General features: G+C 36.7%; 4 protein-coding genes and 1 non-coding gene across 5 annotated transcripts; 2 read left to right on the top strand and 3 right to left on the bottom strand.

The window, feature by feature from the left end:
- The first annotated feature begins 9388 nt into the window (after positions 1-9388).
- P170DRAFT_t78 lies at positions 9389-9548 on the top strand. Its single transcript has one exon. It is a non-coding gene; the product is annotated as a tRNA-Arg (tRNA).
- Positions 9549-9716: 168 nt separating this feature from the next.
- Positions 9717-10887, bottom strand: P170DRAFT_446219 (putative pyruvate formate lyase activating enzyme; the record flags this gene model as incomplete). Its single annotated transcript, XM_024850776.1, has 2 exons — positions 9717-10421; positions 10492-10887. The coding sequence occupies 2 exons, from the start codon at positions 10885-10887 to the stop codon at positions 9717-9719; spliced, it is 1101 nt and encodes a 366-aa protein (XP_024706369.1).
- Positions 10888-11113: 226 nt separating this feature from the next.
- On the bottom strand, positions 11114-12397 carry P170DRAFT_355834 (Zn(II)2Cys6 transcription factor domain-containing protein; the record flags this gene model as incomplete). The annotated part of the gene is made up of 3 exons (XM_024844112.1): positions 11114-11899; positions 11955-12260; positions 12314-12397. 3 exons carry the CDS (start codon positions 12395-12397, stop codon positions 11114-11116), a joined length of 1176 nt encoding a protein of 391 aa, XP_024706368.1.
- Positions 12398-12597: 200 nt separating this feature from the next.
- On the top strand, positions 12598-14237 carry P170DRAFT_436142 (zinc-binding alcohol dehydrogenase family protein). The gene has a single exon (XM_024849094.1). The coding sequence runs from the start codon at positions 12648-12650 to the stop codon at positions 13758-13760; it is 1113 nt and encodes a 370-aa protein (XP_024706367.1). The 5' UTR covers positions 12598-12647; the 3' UTR covers positions 13761-14237.
- Positions 13934-17036, bottom strand: xlnR (putative C6 transcription factor; the record flags this gene model as incomplete). The annotated part of the gene is made up of 4 exons (XM_024850775.1): positions 13934-14077; positions 14151-16477; positions 16562-16752; positions 16783-17036. 4 exons carry the CDS (start codon positions 17034-17036, stop codon positions 13934-13936), a joined length of 2916 nt encoding a protein of 971 aa, XP_024706366.1.
- Positions 17037-17065: the final 29 nt, after the last annotated feature.

Raw genomic sequence — 17065 nt, 5'->3', positions numbered from 1 at the left:
TTTCAAATGTCTATAAATATGTAGACGATCCCCTGCATATTTTTATTCTTTCTGACAAGTTGATTTTACTGTTTCAATTTAACAAGTTGATCACATCTATTCAATTTACTTATTGATTTATTTATTTATTAATCAATTTCACCCTTTCTTATCAATTCAATTAAAGTCAAATAATAGAAACCTTTGAACTATCATTTTATAAGGTACTGCTCTAGGATCAGGTGACTACTACCTTCCTATTCGATCCTAGCCTACCTTCGACGTCTGACATTAGGTTATAGGTGGCCTGATTAGATTAGTTAGCTGGACTAGCTAATTCAGATTAAAAGTAATTTAATAGGGCGGTAGGTAGTAAGTAGCTATTGGGGGGTTATAGCAGAGGGTATATTTATTTATGGCTGGTATAATATATAAGAAAAAAAAATTATTATATCTAAAAGACTAACTAGCGCAAGATATATGGTCTAGAGGCCTCTGTAGATTACTTATATAATTAAATTAAAAACTAATCTAGCTAATATATACTATCTGCGAAAGATTATAAATACTAGCACAGTAATAATACTAATAATTTTAAGGAACTTCGGCAGTAAGTACAGTACTATAATTTATTATACGCGGGAAGCCCGCGAATAAGTTTAAAAATTAGTAATCTAATCTAAAACAAGGAGTCTCGCGATGTAAAAGTAAGATAGGAACAGAGTCTTATAATATAAAAAATAAGATAAGAATAGAGTCTCATAATATAGAAAGTAAGATAGGAAGTAAATTTTTATAATATAGAAAGTAAGGTAGGATTAAAGCAAAACAAATCTTATATACTATATTTTATAAAAGTATACTTAATTTCTAAAGATTAATTTACTGGAAATAGTAGTTACTGAAGGAGAGAAAAAAAAATTATAAAAAAGATTTTTTTATAATATAAAATTAAATGTTTAGTAATAAATACAGAAGATATAATATAATAATACTTAATTTAAAAGATCTACTTAAAGTTTTATAGGATTAAATAGTAAAAATAACTGTGGTAAAGTGCGATAGATTTTATAATAGTGGACCTAGATTTAACAGATTCGCGAGCTGCTAATACTATACAGGCAGTAAGAAAAAAGATTAAAATAATCTTTTTTTTTTATAACTATTTTTTTTAAAGAGAATTTTTTAGCAGTAAAAGGTTTTTACAGGTATTTCGCGGAGGTGCTTTATAAGATTTACTAGGGGTAGATTAAGCTAACTGTGATAGATTTTGTAAATAGAGTATTTTAAATAGATACTAAGCTCGCGAATAGATTAAAGTAATTATATTAATTAAGTTTTTATAGTAAAAGGGCCAGCTTTATGAGAAGATTAGGAAACTAATTATAATAGATTTTATAAATAGGATATTTTAGGCAGAGAAGTAATCTTATAAGATAAATCTATAATATATATAAGATATATTTATAAAGAATTATAAAACTAACTATAATAAATTTTATAAACAGAGTATCCCAGGCAGAGTATACCTTTGTAAGAATTATTTATATTATATTATATTAGGGGTTTGTGAGGCAGTTAATACTTGTAAACTTAAAAAAAAATAACTTATAAGATAATATTTTTCGTGAGATTATAAGAAAAAGCAAACTAAATATTAATATCTAAGAATTACTAAGCAGAAGATCCCCGCGGGATAAAAAGGATTAGTTAATAATTATATTTGTAAAAAAAATTTATATAGTATAATAATCTTATAAGACAGTAGCCTTTACAAGAAGAGTAATCTCGCAAAGCTTAATAATATTAACTGGTTAATCTTATAAGATGCCTTGGGGACTAAGGCCTTTAAAAAAGGGGGATAATTATAAGAATCTATATAGGATTCTTTTAAGGATATTTAGTTAAAACAGGTGCTTAGTTATAGTCTAGTAAATATAATAAAAACATGTTCTCGCGGGGGTTCCCCTGAATCCCAGCAACAATACTTTAAGTAGAATATACTATATATTTAATATCTCTAGTTAATTGCTTTCACGCTGCCTTACCTGTAAGGCACCAAGGTATTCAACCTTATAGTTAATAGTTTTCTCAAGAAAAATAAAAAAATTATTTTTAATTATTTTCTCCTCTATAACTAGTTATTAAAATTCAGCGAAAAAAACAGAAGATTTTTAGTTTTTTTATCTTAAATTATATAAGGCATTTTAAGTATTATAAATATAATTTAGATTTTTATAAACATAATTAAATATTTTTAAAATTTTAATATAATTTTTTAGTTAATAAACTCTGTCTCTAATATACAGAAAAACTTAAGTATAAAAAAATCTTTTTAAATAATTAAAAATATAGGCTACACGGGCCTAAAGGGTTAGAAAGTAATTATAATTTATAATTATTTTTTAATTTAAAAAATAAAATAATAAAAATCTAATTTAATATTTTTAAACTTATTAGGGTCAGGTAGTTGTTTAGAAAAATAGGCAGAGGCAGAAAATCCAGGATTAATTAATATAAGTATTTTTACTAAAGTAGCTAGGGATCCTTTAATAATAAGTTTAGGGGTCTAGTCTGAGATACTAATTATAGGTATAATAATCTAGATTATATAGTTTTATTTTTAGATTATTATACTTTTATTAGTTAGGGCCTAAATAAGTTTAAGATTTAAGTTTTTTTTTATAATCTGCTTAAAGAATAATAATTTATATAATAATATTTATATCTTATTAAAGGCAGGAGATTTTTTGGCGAAAATATTCTTAATTAATATTAGTATTTATTATAAATATATAAATCTAATTATAATAAACATACTATTCCTTAGCATATTTAATAATATGCTAGGTAAATAATTCAGGATCTTTAAAAAAAATAAAGGCTTTAAAATTTCAGATATATTAAATAAATATTAACTTTATAAATAAGAACTATATAATATCAAGGTATAGGCTGGCAGGTTAGTAGAGTTAATATAGCAGGGGCGGGTAGGATAGGCGGTTTAGTTAAATCAGACAGGCTAGATTTATAAGGTCTTTAATTATTATTATTATTAAACTATATATAAGATAATAAATAAAATATAGCTTAAAAAACTATAATAAGATCTCTAATATTTAGGCTTTTAAACAGTCAGGGGATTAAGATCAGGGATAGGTTCTTCCGGCTTAGCAGTGCCCTCAGGTCTGCACTGTAACACTTATAGTCTGCCGGTAATAAGTCTATAATAAAATTAAATATTATTAATTATTATAGTTCTTTTGGGACTGGTAGGGGATTTAACTGCCTATATTTATAATAATATAGGACCTTATTATACTAATAAATAGTATAGCTGGTAATATAATTTATTATATTTTTTAATATAAGATTTTACTAGAAATACTAATAAATAAAGTCTAGTATTTTATTTTATCCGAAATATCTTATAAAAAGATTATTATAATAGATATATAATAGCTCTTACCATAGTATAATATTTAAAGATATATATAAGATGCCTTTATATTATATAAGATCTTTTTTATTAAAGTTTTAAGTTTTCGGAGAAATAATTTAATTAGATAAATATTATAGATTAGTTATATACTATATAAAGGTATCTTTAAGTTATATTTATTATATTAAGGCCTTAAGGCCTCTAATATTAGATTTATATTTAGTTTTCTTATAGTTATCCTGCGTGTTAATTAAGTTTATTTATAAAATATTATTATTTTTTATTTACTTATTAGTCTGATTTACCCATAAATCTACTTATATATTAAATTAGTATTTTTATAAATAATTATTATTTACTTATTTACTAGTCTAATTTTTTTATAAATTAGTTTAGATATTAATTTAGCTTTTATATAGCGCGGGGTAATCTAGAGTATAAATATTATTAATTTTAATTTTAATATTATTTTTTAAGGATAAAAGTTCTGGATTTTTTTTTATTTTTTAAGATCATTTTTTAAAATTTATTTTATTTTATAAAAATAATTTTTAAAAATTTTTTAATTATAGCTTTCTCTGGAGTATTAATAAAATTCTAATATCCTATTTTTTTTTAGTACTTAACTAATAATCTTATTATCTTAATAATATATCTGTGGGATTTCTATGGTTAGGCTTATATTTAATTATAAAATTATAAGCCGCGAGTAATTTAGTTTATTAGATTTATTTTATATTTAAAGTTTTTATTATAAAAAAATATTTAAAATTTATATAATTAATCTACACGTGGATTACCTGCAGTCCGCCTATAAGATAGTGTTATTATATTTTAAAATACTTAATAATTACTAATAATTTTTAGTTATATATTTTTTATTATTATTTGGTGTCTTTAAGCTTTTTTAAATAAAAAATAATTAATTTTTAGACCTCTTACCTGCGGGATTTTTATAGTCTATTCATAGATTATAAAAAAATATTAGTTATTATATAATCTAATATATCTATAATTATAAAATATTATTATTTAGGGTTAAAATATCTTAGTACTAATAATTTTATAAATATTTTTTTTAATTTTTAGAAAATAATATATCTTTTAAATATTATTTAAAATTATTCTCTTGTTTTTAATTTTTTTAGTAGGTTAGTAAAGGGAGTAATAATTACTATATATTAATAGATAAATTTTTTAAAGAATCTAGTAAATCCTAAAAATATTTAAATATTATAAACTAATTATAGCTCTGGCTATTGTATAATTATATTTAATTAAAAAAAGTCTAACTAAATCTTTTCTCAGCTAATAATAAAACTAAAAAAGTGGACTTTTTTTATATAGAATATATATTTTAATATTTTTGTAAAAAGATTATAGTATTTTAGATATTTTAGTATTTTATTAATATATTAGATATATTCTTTCTTTATCTTTAAAAAACTAAGGATATTATTAAAATAAATAATATAATAATTATTAAGGATTTTTTATAATATTTTATTTATATAGGCCTGGAATGTAAAGGGAGTATTATATAATCTAAATAATATTATTATATATTTATACTATTTATAATAAGTTTAAAAAACTGTTTTCTATTTATTTTCTTGGCAGATATATATTTAATAATAAGTATTATATAGATTTAGCTTTATAAAGACCTTAGTATTTTTTAATTAATTTATAATTTTATTAATTTGCAGGAGTAGATAATAATTTTTAATTATAATCTTATTTAATTTCTAATAGTTTATATATAATTATAAGTTATTATTAGGTTTTTTAATATAGAGGATAGGGGCTGTAGTAGATTTATTAAAGAGCTAAATCTATCTTTTTTTAATTATTTTATTTAGATAGTCTTATAGTGTTTTTAACTCGGTATAGGATATATTATATAAAGGTTTATATAAGGATTTTATATTAGATTTTAATAAAATAGCATATTTTATTAATCTTATTAATATAGATACTACCTCTTGCTTAGAGAATATTTTTTTAAATTAGGTATACTGTTTAGGGAGACTAGGAGTTTCCTAGTTTAATATAATTATTTTAAATAATATCTCTGATTTTTTAGCGCGGCAGTATTATTTAAATTAATAATAAAATAATAAGCTAACTATAGGTAATCTGCTATAATATTACTAAATTTTTATAATAATACTAAAATTAGGATTTATAAGATTTATTTAGTTTTTATTAAGTATAATATTATAATTTGCTATATTAATAATATAAAATTATATAATATAACTATATATATTATTATTTAAATTAAAAATTTTTATATTTTTTTATAGTATTCTGTATCAGGGTACTATCTGATTTTCAATAAAAAAAACAGGGGCTAATATCTGGCTAGTATTAAACTAGAAACCTTATTTTTTTAATTAATAATATAATATAAAATTATTATTTACTCTTATATTTAATAATATATTTACAGTAGTTTATTTTTTTTTATATATAGTTAAATATCTGTGCGGAGAGGAGAAAATTATAATAAAATATTAGATTTAATTATATTAAAGATTAGAGATATATTTTTTTATTAAAAAAAGGAATTATTTTTTTATTATTAAAAATCTTATTTTATTAAAAATTATATTTATAAATAATTTTTTATTTTTTTAAGAATAATAATTTTAGGAATAATACTTTTTTTTTATAAATAAAATAATATTTATTTTTATTTAGGTACTTTCTCTTTTTTTTAAAAGCTTATTACTTAAAATAATTATTTTTTTTAGAATACTTATATTTTATATATAATATATTATTATCTTAAAAAGTTAAAAGATTATTTTAAAAAATAAGAAAACTATCTCAGAAGTTCTTTTTTTAAAAAAATTTTTTTTAAGAGAAATATTTACTTTTAGAAAATAATCTATTATATAATTATAGTATTTAGTAAAACTTTTTATTTTATTTTACTAGTTATTTATATTATTCTGCTAAAGCACCTGTTTTAATAAGATTTTTTAGTCTTTTATTAGTTAGTAATTTAAAGGCTTACTTAATATTTTTTTATAGATCTGGCTGTAGTATTTTAAAGAAATAATTAATAAAGAACTAGTTAATATCTTTTTATATAAGCTTGATAAAAAGAATATATTTATTTAATATAGCTTAAATAAGTTAGTTAGGGCCCTACCTTAGTCAAGTAAAATTATAAATATAAGTTTATTTTTAGTTTTTTTTTTTTTTATTTATTTTATTAAAAAAATTTTAAAATTTTTAAATATTACTTTCTGGAGATGTCTAGGGTATATTAAATATTATAAATTTTAGAGAGATTCTATTAAATATATTTTTATATATAAGATTTTTACTTTTTTCTTAGAGAAGAAGTAGGGTTTATTTTTAAAATAATATTTTAAATTTTAAATAAAAATTAAATATTAATATAAGTCCTTGTCCCTGAAGATCTTTAGTTTTTTAAATTTAAAACTTTTTTTTTTTTACTTTTTTCTAAAATCTTTATTAGTATTATTAGTATATTAGGGGTTATTTATATTAGTAGGAGGGCTATAAGCTGACTACCGGCCTCCTGATAATTAGAAGATTATTTGGAATAATAGTTTTTAAGTATTTAAAAAAAAAAGTTATTATTTAATATAAGGGATTAAATTACTTCTTCTGAGGTAAAAGAGAGATTATTTAAAAATATTTAATAAATATAATATCTTTATTTATTATAAGATTATTTATATATAAATATAATAGTAGTAAAGTAGGAGAGAAATAATTAAAATTATAAAAAATAATTATAAAGGTTTTGTTCCGGGTATTTAATTTTTTTAAATAAATATATTAAGGAGTTTAGGATGCCTATAATATATTTATAGATTATTTATTATATACTAAGAGATATAAGGAGTTAAAAAACAAATATAAAATAAATAAAATTAATTATTTAATTTTTTAGGAGTTAAGTAGGTAATCTTTTTAAATAAAGGGTTTCCTGTATATAATATTATCACAGGAATCAGTTCCCGAATGCCTCGGCAACCCTGCGGACCTCCGGCGGTCCGGTTGTTCCGTGTTCCGCGCTGAGATAAGCGCCGGTGACAAATTAAACATATATAAATTCAATCAGACAGGTAAATAATTAATTCACGCATATATATAAATAGTAGGAACAAAGAGCTAATCCGGGTTTATAACTGTCAGATAAGATAAGTAAATTATATAAGTTAAATAAAAATTTTAAATAACTAGATAAAATAAGGAAAATTAATCAGTCAGATAAAGTAAATAATTTATCTAGACTACCTAGATCTAAAATAAATAAACCAGAAGTCTTACCATTTACTATATATATAGATAAATAAAATTAATTAAATAAATAAATAAAATTTAATTAAATAAATTAAATAGATAAATTAACTTAATAAAAAGAATAAATCAATACAGGTTATTAACTATATATTTATAAACAATTAAATCAGAACTAATTTAATCTGGCCCTAAGCAAACATTATAAACATAAAATCATTAAATCTTTTTAAGCCTTTATTTATAAGTTATATTATTCACCTAGGCCTTCAAGATCAACCTTATAAATCATTATTAAATTAATATTTAATTATTTAAATAATCAAATAATCAAGATTTTATAATTAAAATAATTAGAATAATTAAGATTTAATATATAAATCATAATAAAATTATTTAAATAATATCAGAATAATCAAGATAACAATATTTACTTTATAACTTATAAAATAAATAGGCAAGACATTCTGGACCCTTTATATTAATTATTTAAATAAAGCCATTGATCACAATAGTTAAAATAAACTTTTAATTTTCTAAATAAGAAATTTAATAATATCAGATTTCTAAGTTTCATATAATTCTAGTAATCAAGGATTTCCTAAATAGGAAGGTAAGCTAGTCTAAATTAAAAAACTTATTAGAAATCTAGTCTTTTTTATTTTTAGCTCATTTTAAATTCAGTTTTACCTTACTTTTCCCATATAATTTAGTAATAGAAGTGAGAGTTCAACAAAGTAAGAATAAAGTTATAGTAAATTTTAAATAATTTCGGTTGTGGGGCTAAATCAGGTGATTCTGATAAATCAGGTGATGTCAGGTGACCCCAATTGACAGATATAAATAATAAAGTTATAAAATTAAATACTTTAGTACTTTAAGGATAAAACAGTATAAAAATAATTAGCTAAAGATCTTAAATATATAGTGTATTTTACTTAAGGTATTGTTGCTAGGGTTCAGGGGAACCCCGCGAGAACATGTTTTTATTATGTGTTTGCTAGACTATAACTAAGCACCCATTCTGACTAAGCATCCTTGGAAGGTTCCCATATGGATCCTTACAGTAATAGAGTAATGAATTAGCTAAATTATCACCTTATTTAAAATCACATAATTTAACATGTTATAAAATAAAGTTATAAATTAACAATTTTTTCATCAATTTAACCCCTAAGAAAATAATATAAATAGCCCTAAAAATCACTTTAATTAAGATATAGAATATAAGTAGAATAACAAGCAAAATTATCACTTTTTTATAGTTAATAAAATTGTTTGTTTTGAATTAAAGCATTTTATCAAATTAGTCATTTTCCACAGCAGAATAAAATCCTCCCGAATTTCTGCCACATTCTCAGACCTGACCGGTCCCATCTGGTCATGTGAAATCTGTGGTAGTTTTAACTTTTGGTCACATGATCAGCTCCTTATGCAGTCCCCGCGAATGAGTCAGCTGGTGGTTATCCCTGCACTAGTCGATCACGTATGAATCGAAGGATTACCGAGGCTCTGACACTTGACTGCCCCGCCGGCTCGTTGTCTCATTGCATCATTCATTATCTAACGCTCTGTGCTTTGTTAAAAGCTTCGGGTTCTTATGGAGGGAGGAGTATTTCGAAATGAAAATATTTTGGCGGTCAATCGTATATCTTTTATGGTGTTCTTACCAAGAACTTAGACAGTTTGGCCGAGTGGTTAAGGCGCGCGCCTGCGTACGTTCTACTTTCTATTACTCTCACGAATCTCCTACTAACAACAATTCAGTATTGGTTACAACTTCAGTAATTCATGTCAGCGCGTACTTTCGAGTGCGCAGGTTCGAATCCTGCAGCTGTCGGTATAGAATTTTTAATCCTGCCAAACTTATACAATTATTTTTTTTATCTTTGATTCTTAGTTATTTATTATATAAATGATACTCTATTAACACTCCTTGGATCGGAAAACAGTAATCCTGGCTCTCATACAAAGCCTCTCGATCCAACACAGCAATGACATGGAACCTTTACAGATGGAACATACTCTGCTCCTCGTTCGCCTCGCAGAATCTCCACAATCCCGATGCCACGGCCGCATCTCTAACTGATCCAAGCTCATCATCACGAACGGCACGATTGATCTCCGCATACCGCACCTCATCTGCGCCGGAGCTCTCACTCGTCCGTCTCTTCTTCTTGCCGACATGCGCATCGGGGTGGTATTGCTCCATGATATGCACATATATATCCTTGGAAACATTCCCCGCCAACCAGCGCATGATCTCTCGGCCCTCATCCTCCTTACCCGGCATGACCAGATGCCGCAGCAAGACCCCCTTCTTGGCAATCCCATCGGATGTAAAGCAGAGGTCGCCGACTTGCTTGTACATGGCCCGGATGCTCTCCATGGCGGTTTCGGTATAGTCATCCGCTTTCAGCAATCGTTTTGATGTAGTGCTCTTCCAAACTTTAAAATCCGGCAGGTAGATATCGACCAAGCCATCTAGGAGTTCCAGCGACTCGAGGGAGTCAAACGAGGACGTGTTGTAAACGATGGGGACCTTGAGGCCCATGTCGCGAGCCGCCAGGATCGAGAGCACAACTTGCGGCACCACATGCTCTGGCGTGACGAGGTTGATGTTATGTACGTTCCCCACCATCTGAAGCTTCATGTACCAATCTGCCAGCTCTTCGGGGGTCAAGTCGAAACCTTTCCGCTGGTGCGCGATATCCTAGAAGGAGCAGCGAGAGCCGTTAGCAAATCGGGAGAAAGTTCTCAGAGACCGGATATGGTTTCCATACGTGATTCTGGCAAAATACGCAGCGCAGATTGCACCCGGAGAAGAAGACCGACCCGCTGCCGTGAAACCCTTGGATGCATGGCTCCTCGCCGCGGTGCGGTGCGATCACATTGACCTTGGCCGTTTCGGCGCCGATCAAACACACGCCCGTCTCTTCGTATCGGTTCACGCCACAGCGCCGCGGACACAGGTTGCAGTTGCGGAGGTGCGCGTAGGCATGAGAGCGCTTCTTGGCTGCATCCACGGAGGAAAGCAGTTGGTATCGTGGAATGTAATCGTCCAGCAGAAAGGCCGGGGGGATTCCCAGGAACCGTTTAGGGATGAGAGGAGATATCGAGGGGCGTAGACGAGCACGCTGGGATGATGGAAGACGGAGGGAGCGGGTTATGCCGATCATGGTTCGCTGGATAGTTGCAGTGATGCTACCCCATTGCGATGAACAGGCAGAAACGAAACAGACTGTCGAATGAAGAAGGCAAAAAACAGGAAAAGAGCGAGGCAAGTCAGTCAACTCGGCGATAAGGATGCTTATCTCAGCAGTGCGTCATCGCTTCGGAATCCGGGGTAAATGGGCTGAGTAATGCATTTACTCTCACAGTACGATAGTTACGAGTATACATGGACTACTTCCACCGGTCAGCGAGAGCTCCCCCCGGAAGAAATGCCCGTACAGCCTCATTCTCTGCATGATAGCGTCGCAGATACAAGCAGATCGAAGGACATTCCACTCTGGCCCGAAGTTCAATCCACCATATACTGCGACCTGCTTTCCGGTACCATAGATAGAGCAACAAGAGTGCTGTAGGATCCTTCTTCCGCAGCAGAACTTCGAAAGGACCACGGATGCTCCACATGAAAAATTGAGTCGGACCCGTGGTGACCTCACTCTCCGGGAGGTCCAGGATCTGAGCTACCGCGTGAGCGGCATCAAAATACGGATTTATTTCCGCCGTCGATGAGTCCTCAAGACCACATACAGCCGCCAGGGCCCGTGGGATACCATCTATGCCTTCCTCTGGCAAGGGCGAAAACATCTGCGCAAAGGTTGCCGCCATGACGCAGAAAAGACTGTCCGGTCGCAGCGGGTTGACCATGGGCCACAAGGACATTTTACCTTGGCTCATGCGCACCCAGTTCAAGTCGGAGTCGGAGGACTTGAGAGGCCACGCTTGTTCTGCTGTGTGTGCATCCGAGGACGAGAAGGTCAGGATAACCAGGGCAGCTGCAGTGCCCCAGATTGGATCCTTATCGTTCGTTTCAATTGGTTCCCGCAGCCGCTTGTTGAAGAGAACTGTGCTTCGGGACCAGTGGTAACACTCTTCTAGAGTGCGACGACCGCCTAAGGAGCCGTTCAGGTGACGGTCGTAAGTATGCGCCACGGCTAGAGAGGCGTGCATTAAGACAGGGTACTACAAACCATCTGTTAGCGGGCTACGATGGAGAATCACTAGTAGTAGAACTCACAGCAAAGGCTAATTCCAGGAGCTGGCGATTAACTTTCCTCATATTCGGATCATCCGGGGTAGTGAGGCTTCGTCCCAGATACCGGGTTATGAAGTCCTGGCATCTTGTGGTCAATTGATAGGATGTCGATGCGTCCGATGTCCAGACCGCATTTGTGAGAGGGCGCTGCAGCTCTGCTTTTCCTCGCGCCATCAACAGCCGTCCTTGATCGGCGGCGACGAGCTGGAGGTCAGGAGTATTCGACATAAAGTTGCATAAGAGCCCAAACGAAGTACATCGCTGGCATTGGGGTTTGCCTTCATCGCACTACCGCGTCGGTCAGCCCAGCGTCAGGTTATTAATTGTTGACCGCCACGCACCTTGAGCTTTCGAAGCTTGCAATTTCGGCAGCCAAATCTGGATCTGCGCCGAGTCCTACCGTCTCTTGGGGCTGTTGAAGCCATGGCTGTAGCAGTGAGGGATTTCCCGAGTCGAAGGAGACACTAGAATCGCCCCCAATGGATCAGCACACGCTAACTCTTCCTCGGATGCAGCGGGCTCTGATTGGCCGAGAGTCTGCCTTGTATAAGACTGAGAGTCATAGATTTGGTCGGATGGCCTACGAAGTCGTGTATAAATAGAAGGGGGTTCCTCGATATCCTACGACACCAGATTCCATCCTCATAAGATTCTACATTTCACAAACAATTCAAAATGACCACCCACCTCGCCGCCGTCTCCCTCGCCAAAGGAGAACCCTTCCAGCTCCAAACCCGCCCGACCCCCAAACCAGGGCCTGGTGAGCTCCTCGTCGCCGTCAAATCCGTCGCCCTCAACCCAGCCGACGGCATCATGCGCAGTCAAGGCCTCTTCATATCCTCCTACCCCACGGTCATCGGTTTCGACTTCGCCGGCCTAGTGCTCGAGGTCGGCGACAACGTCCCCGTCGATTTCCGACCGGGCATCACCCGCGTCGCTGCCTACGCCACCCACGTCTGGAAGTCCTGCGATCCGGACTACGGCGCCTTTCAGGAGCGGTGTCTCGTCCCCTGGCAGCATGCTCTGCTTTTGCCGGACGATGGTCTCTCGTGGAACCAAGCGGCGACCTTGCCCGTTGCCGTGCAGGTCCCTCTGAGCGCGTGGGATGCGATGGGCATTCCGCACGTGGGGGAAGCCACTGCCCCCTCTTCCTCTTCCTCTCCTTCTAAGCAACAAAAGAGAGACGTCCTCTTGATTTGGGGTGCGTCCTCCAGCGTGGGCACGATGGGCGTGCAAACCGCTCGGTTGCTGCGGGACGATCGCGACTCTTCTTTCGCCGCTGTGTATGCTACGGCCGGTACGGCGAACCACGAGTACGTGGGCTCTTTAGGCGCGGATCGCGTCTTCGATTACAACGAGCCGCGGGTAGTGGAGGCAATTGTGTCGGCGGCCAGAGAAGACGGTCTAGTGATTCGACACTGCTTTCTTGCCACGGGGCAGCTGGCGCCGTGTCAGGCTGTGCTGAAGGCTTTCTGTGACGATTATCATGATCAAGAGGGAGAAAGCCAGAAAGCGAGGATCGGGTCGGCGCCGATCGTTCCTCCGGATGCAGAGGAGGCGGATGGCGTGGAAACTATCTTTGTGATGCCGTCGACGGACGAAGGGGAGAGGTTGGCTCGGTTCCGGTATTGGATGGGGACGGCGAGGGAGAATCTGGCCAACGGGTCTATCAGACCCAGTCCGGAGCCGAGGGTCGTGGGGAAGGGTTTGGAGGCGATCAATGCCGGGTTGGATGTGCTACTCCGAGGGGTGAGCTGTACGAAGTTGGTGGTTGAGGTTGCGGAGTGAGGATTTCTGGCGCTAGATGAGAAGATGTGATGTGATGTGATGTCCGCTTGCTTGCGTCAAGGGATGACTACCCCAATTCAAATTAATATTCGTCATGAGTTTGCGTCACGTCGTCAGAGCTACCATATATACATTGCGGGGTGGCAGATAGGGATATTTGTACACAACGTCCTTCACAAGGCGAGACCGCTGCCATCCCCGGTCCAGCGGTAGAGCGCCAAAACCTCCCGCCTGCGCTGTTGCTGTTCGCCAAAGTCCTCGGGCATGCGTCCGCGAACCTGCGCGAGAGCTGACCGCATCACTTTTCGGAATGTTCTCTGAGCGAAAAATGGTCTGTTAGTACGGAGCATGTCCACCGGGGCGAGTAATTCCGGGAGACCACAATCTTACCTGATATTCAGTGTTTAATGTCACAACGCAAGCCTCGTGGGCGCGGACAATCGTCTCACAGGCGCGGACAACGCTGGGACTCGCATCCCCTTGCAGCTTGTCCGCAGCGAGGAGCAGTAAGAAGCTGCCTTGTAGGAGGTAGATGCCAAAGAAGAATGGCATGAAACTTAGATCCGGGTCGTACTCGAGAATGTCGGCCGCTGCCTCGGCAGCTCCAACCGCGTGGCTCATCGCCGAGATGAACGACTCGGATGAGATCCAGAGATCATGGTCCTCCAGCAGATTGATAGGGTCCCACTTGCCAGCTAGAAGAATATGAAGGACATGCATGATATGGGTCCCGTATGCCACCACCATCTTCGTGTGCACGATGGATTCGTTTACGCGCGATCCGACCGTGCTACTCGACCGGCCCGAGGGACTCACATGGTCCAGATGGGACCCTTCCACGGCGGTTTCGTTTTCCCCGGCGCCAAGGGTCAAGCTACTGGTGTAGCGGGCCTCGAACTCTTTCAGGCTTTGTCCGTATGTATCCAGCTGGCGGGTAATCTCCAACACTTGGTGGTCCCACTCGGGGCTCGTTCGAAATGCAAGGCCAAAGCGGGGATGATCTCTCGCTTGCTTCAAGTCGACGATTTCCCCGAGGATGGTCATCAAGGGTAAGAAGTACCCGAACACGCTGTGGCCGGTGCATTCTATGGGTGGGCCGACCTGGCGATAGGCAGCTGCAGCAAAGTCGCTGGCCTGCCATAGGTCATCGTTCATCGGCTGCAAAAGTCCCTCGCACTCTTTGTCCAGCAATGTCAGTGGGCGGTTATAGCAAAGCGCCAGATGGCGATCCGTCGCATAAAGCAGCCACCAGAGCCGCCGGCGTTCCTCCCGTTCCTCCTCGGTTACATTCAAAGCCGCGCTCCCTGATCCATTTCCGACGGAAGTGATGAGAGGAGGGAGGTTGTTACGTTTCGACGGATCGCCCTCTGTTTCGCCCTCGCGCTCCCCATCCGGTCGCGTTTGAGCGGCGTTTGGCGGCAGCTCACGGCCCAACTTCAATTCCCGGGCGAGAGACCATGCTGCCGTCCACCAACGCATGCTAGCTGCCTTGTACTCACTGGCAGAAACCACGGTCGCCAGGTGGACATATGTCGCAACGTCGTCCACAGCACCCGTTGCACTGCTTTGCGCACCCAATTGGTCCATGGAGACACCGAATCCTCCCAGAGCCACGCCGTTGATTACCATATTAGCAGCGTAGTTGGGCGAGGTCTCCCCTGGAGCAGGGCCATGGATCAAGGGACGAAGCAGCCCAATGGTAAGTTCGAGGAGCTTTTGGCACACTCTTCCTCGAGCGGACGGTGGGGAGGTTAAGAAAGCCGCGTCGCTCGTCTGGGCCGCAACCCAGAGCATGCTTGCCAAAAGACCCGGGCTGCAAGCCCTTGGTTTCGTCGGATGGAGGAAGGATTGCTTTCGGAATATATATGCTACCACATACGGAGATTGCGGGGACAGATGAGAGGGTGAAAAGCTGGTAAAGTAGACGTCGAGGAGGTCGCAGGCCAAAGACTGAGGAATGATGGACGCGATATGAGGCAAGACCGGCTGCAAAACTGGATATCGCAAAGTGCTGCCAAATGGCGGCATACTAAAGGAATGGAAGTTCGCGGGAGATGGTGAGGGAAGCGGTAGCCAGCCCGGTGACTGCGCAGGAGGCGACAGGCCTAGAAATGGCGCCGACGGGTGCTCTGCAGAACTACCCAGTCGGAAATGATTGATCGAGGCGGTATTCGAATCTTGAGGGTTCACTAGAGGGTAAGCGCCGTCGTTGAAGCCAGAATTCAACCCTTGTGAGGGCATGACAGACGATGGCGAGCGAGGGTTGGCGCCAGAATGGTGCAGTATCTGCAGCGAGCGTAGATCAGGAACGGACAACGGCGGTCGATTCGACTCATTCAAGGCATTGAAGTGGTTCAGCTGCAGCGCATCGATGGAGGCACCCAGGGGTGCTTGGGAGTGCGACGATGCTTGCGAGGGATTTTGCATCCCCACCATAGCTGGGACATCCGGGGCATGCTGCAGCTGTGTCTGCGTGGGAGTTGCGAGATTGCGGGCGGCATCGAAAGTCGGGTCATATCTTCCGTTGACTTCTTGCGTTGATCGGCCATCGGGAGGAGAGTGGCCTTTGGTCAAAGAAGCACCATCGTGACCGGCATGGTGGCTTGACAGAGATGTTGTACCACCACCGATGGTGGCGGCAGCGGCAGCAAGGTCCTTTTTAGAAGCCTTCCCACGTTTCTTCCGTTCGCGAGCATATTCACAAGTCAACCCAAATTCTATGCAACCACTGTCAGCGCTAAAACGAGGGACGGTGCGACACGAGACCGAATGGGAGAAAAAAGGGGTTCAGAAAACACTACCAATGCAATGCGCGCACGGGTTCTGCCCGTCGCATTTGGTTCGCAGCTGGTTACATTGGTCACACGCGCGACTGATCCTCCTTCGAACGGGAGCCGAGGCCGAGTTCTTCCGGATTGCAGAGCGCGCATCTGCAAGCGGATCCCGGTGTGACAGACTCCTAAATCCCGAGATGGTATTGTCGGCGGGATTGCTGTGGTTTAGATTAGTATTATTATTAGACTTGTTGTTGTCCCCGTCTCCATAGAATGGCTGGTCATTGGATTTGGAAATCGAGCCCCTCAAGGGGGCAGCACCATTCCCAGCGCTGGCGCCACCTGACTCTCGCGACAGCTGCAGCTGCTCCAGCGCGTACTGGGAACCTTCGGCGAGCGTGTCCAGCCCGACCGTCTGGGATTGTGTCATGCCAGCCGACGGAGCACCTGAAGGAAAATGAGAGAAGGAACTAGCGAACTGGTGAAGAGAAGTCGTCGACATCCTCACAGAGGGAAGCGGAATGATCGATT

Source organism: Aspergillus steynii (assembly GCF_002849105.1).
Source record: "Aspergillus steynii IBT 23096 chromosome Unknown P170scaffold_3, whole genome shotgun sequence".
Taxonomy (NCBI): Eukaryota; Fungi; Ascomycota; class Eurotiomycetes; order Eurotiales; family Aspergillaceae; genus Aspergillus; species Aspergillus steynii.
This window is presented reverse-complemented; position numbering and strand designations above follow the sequence as displayed.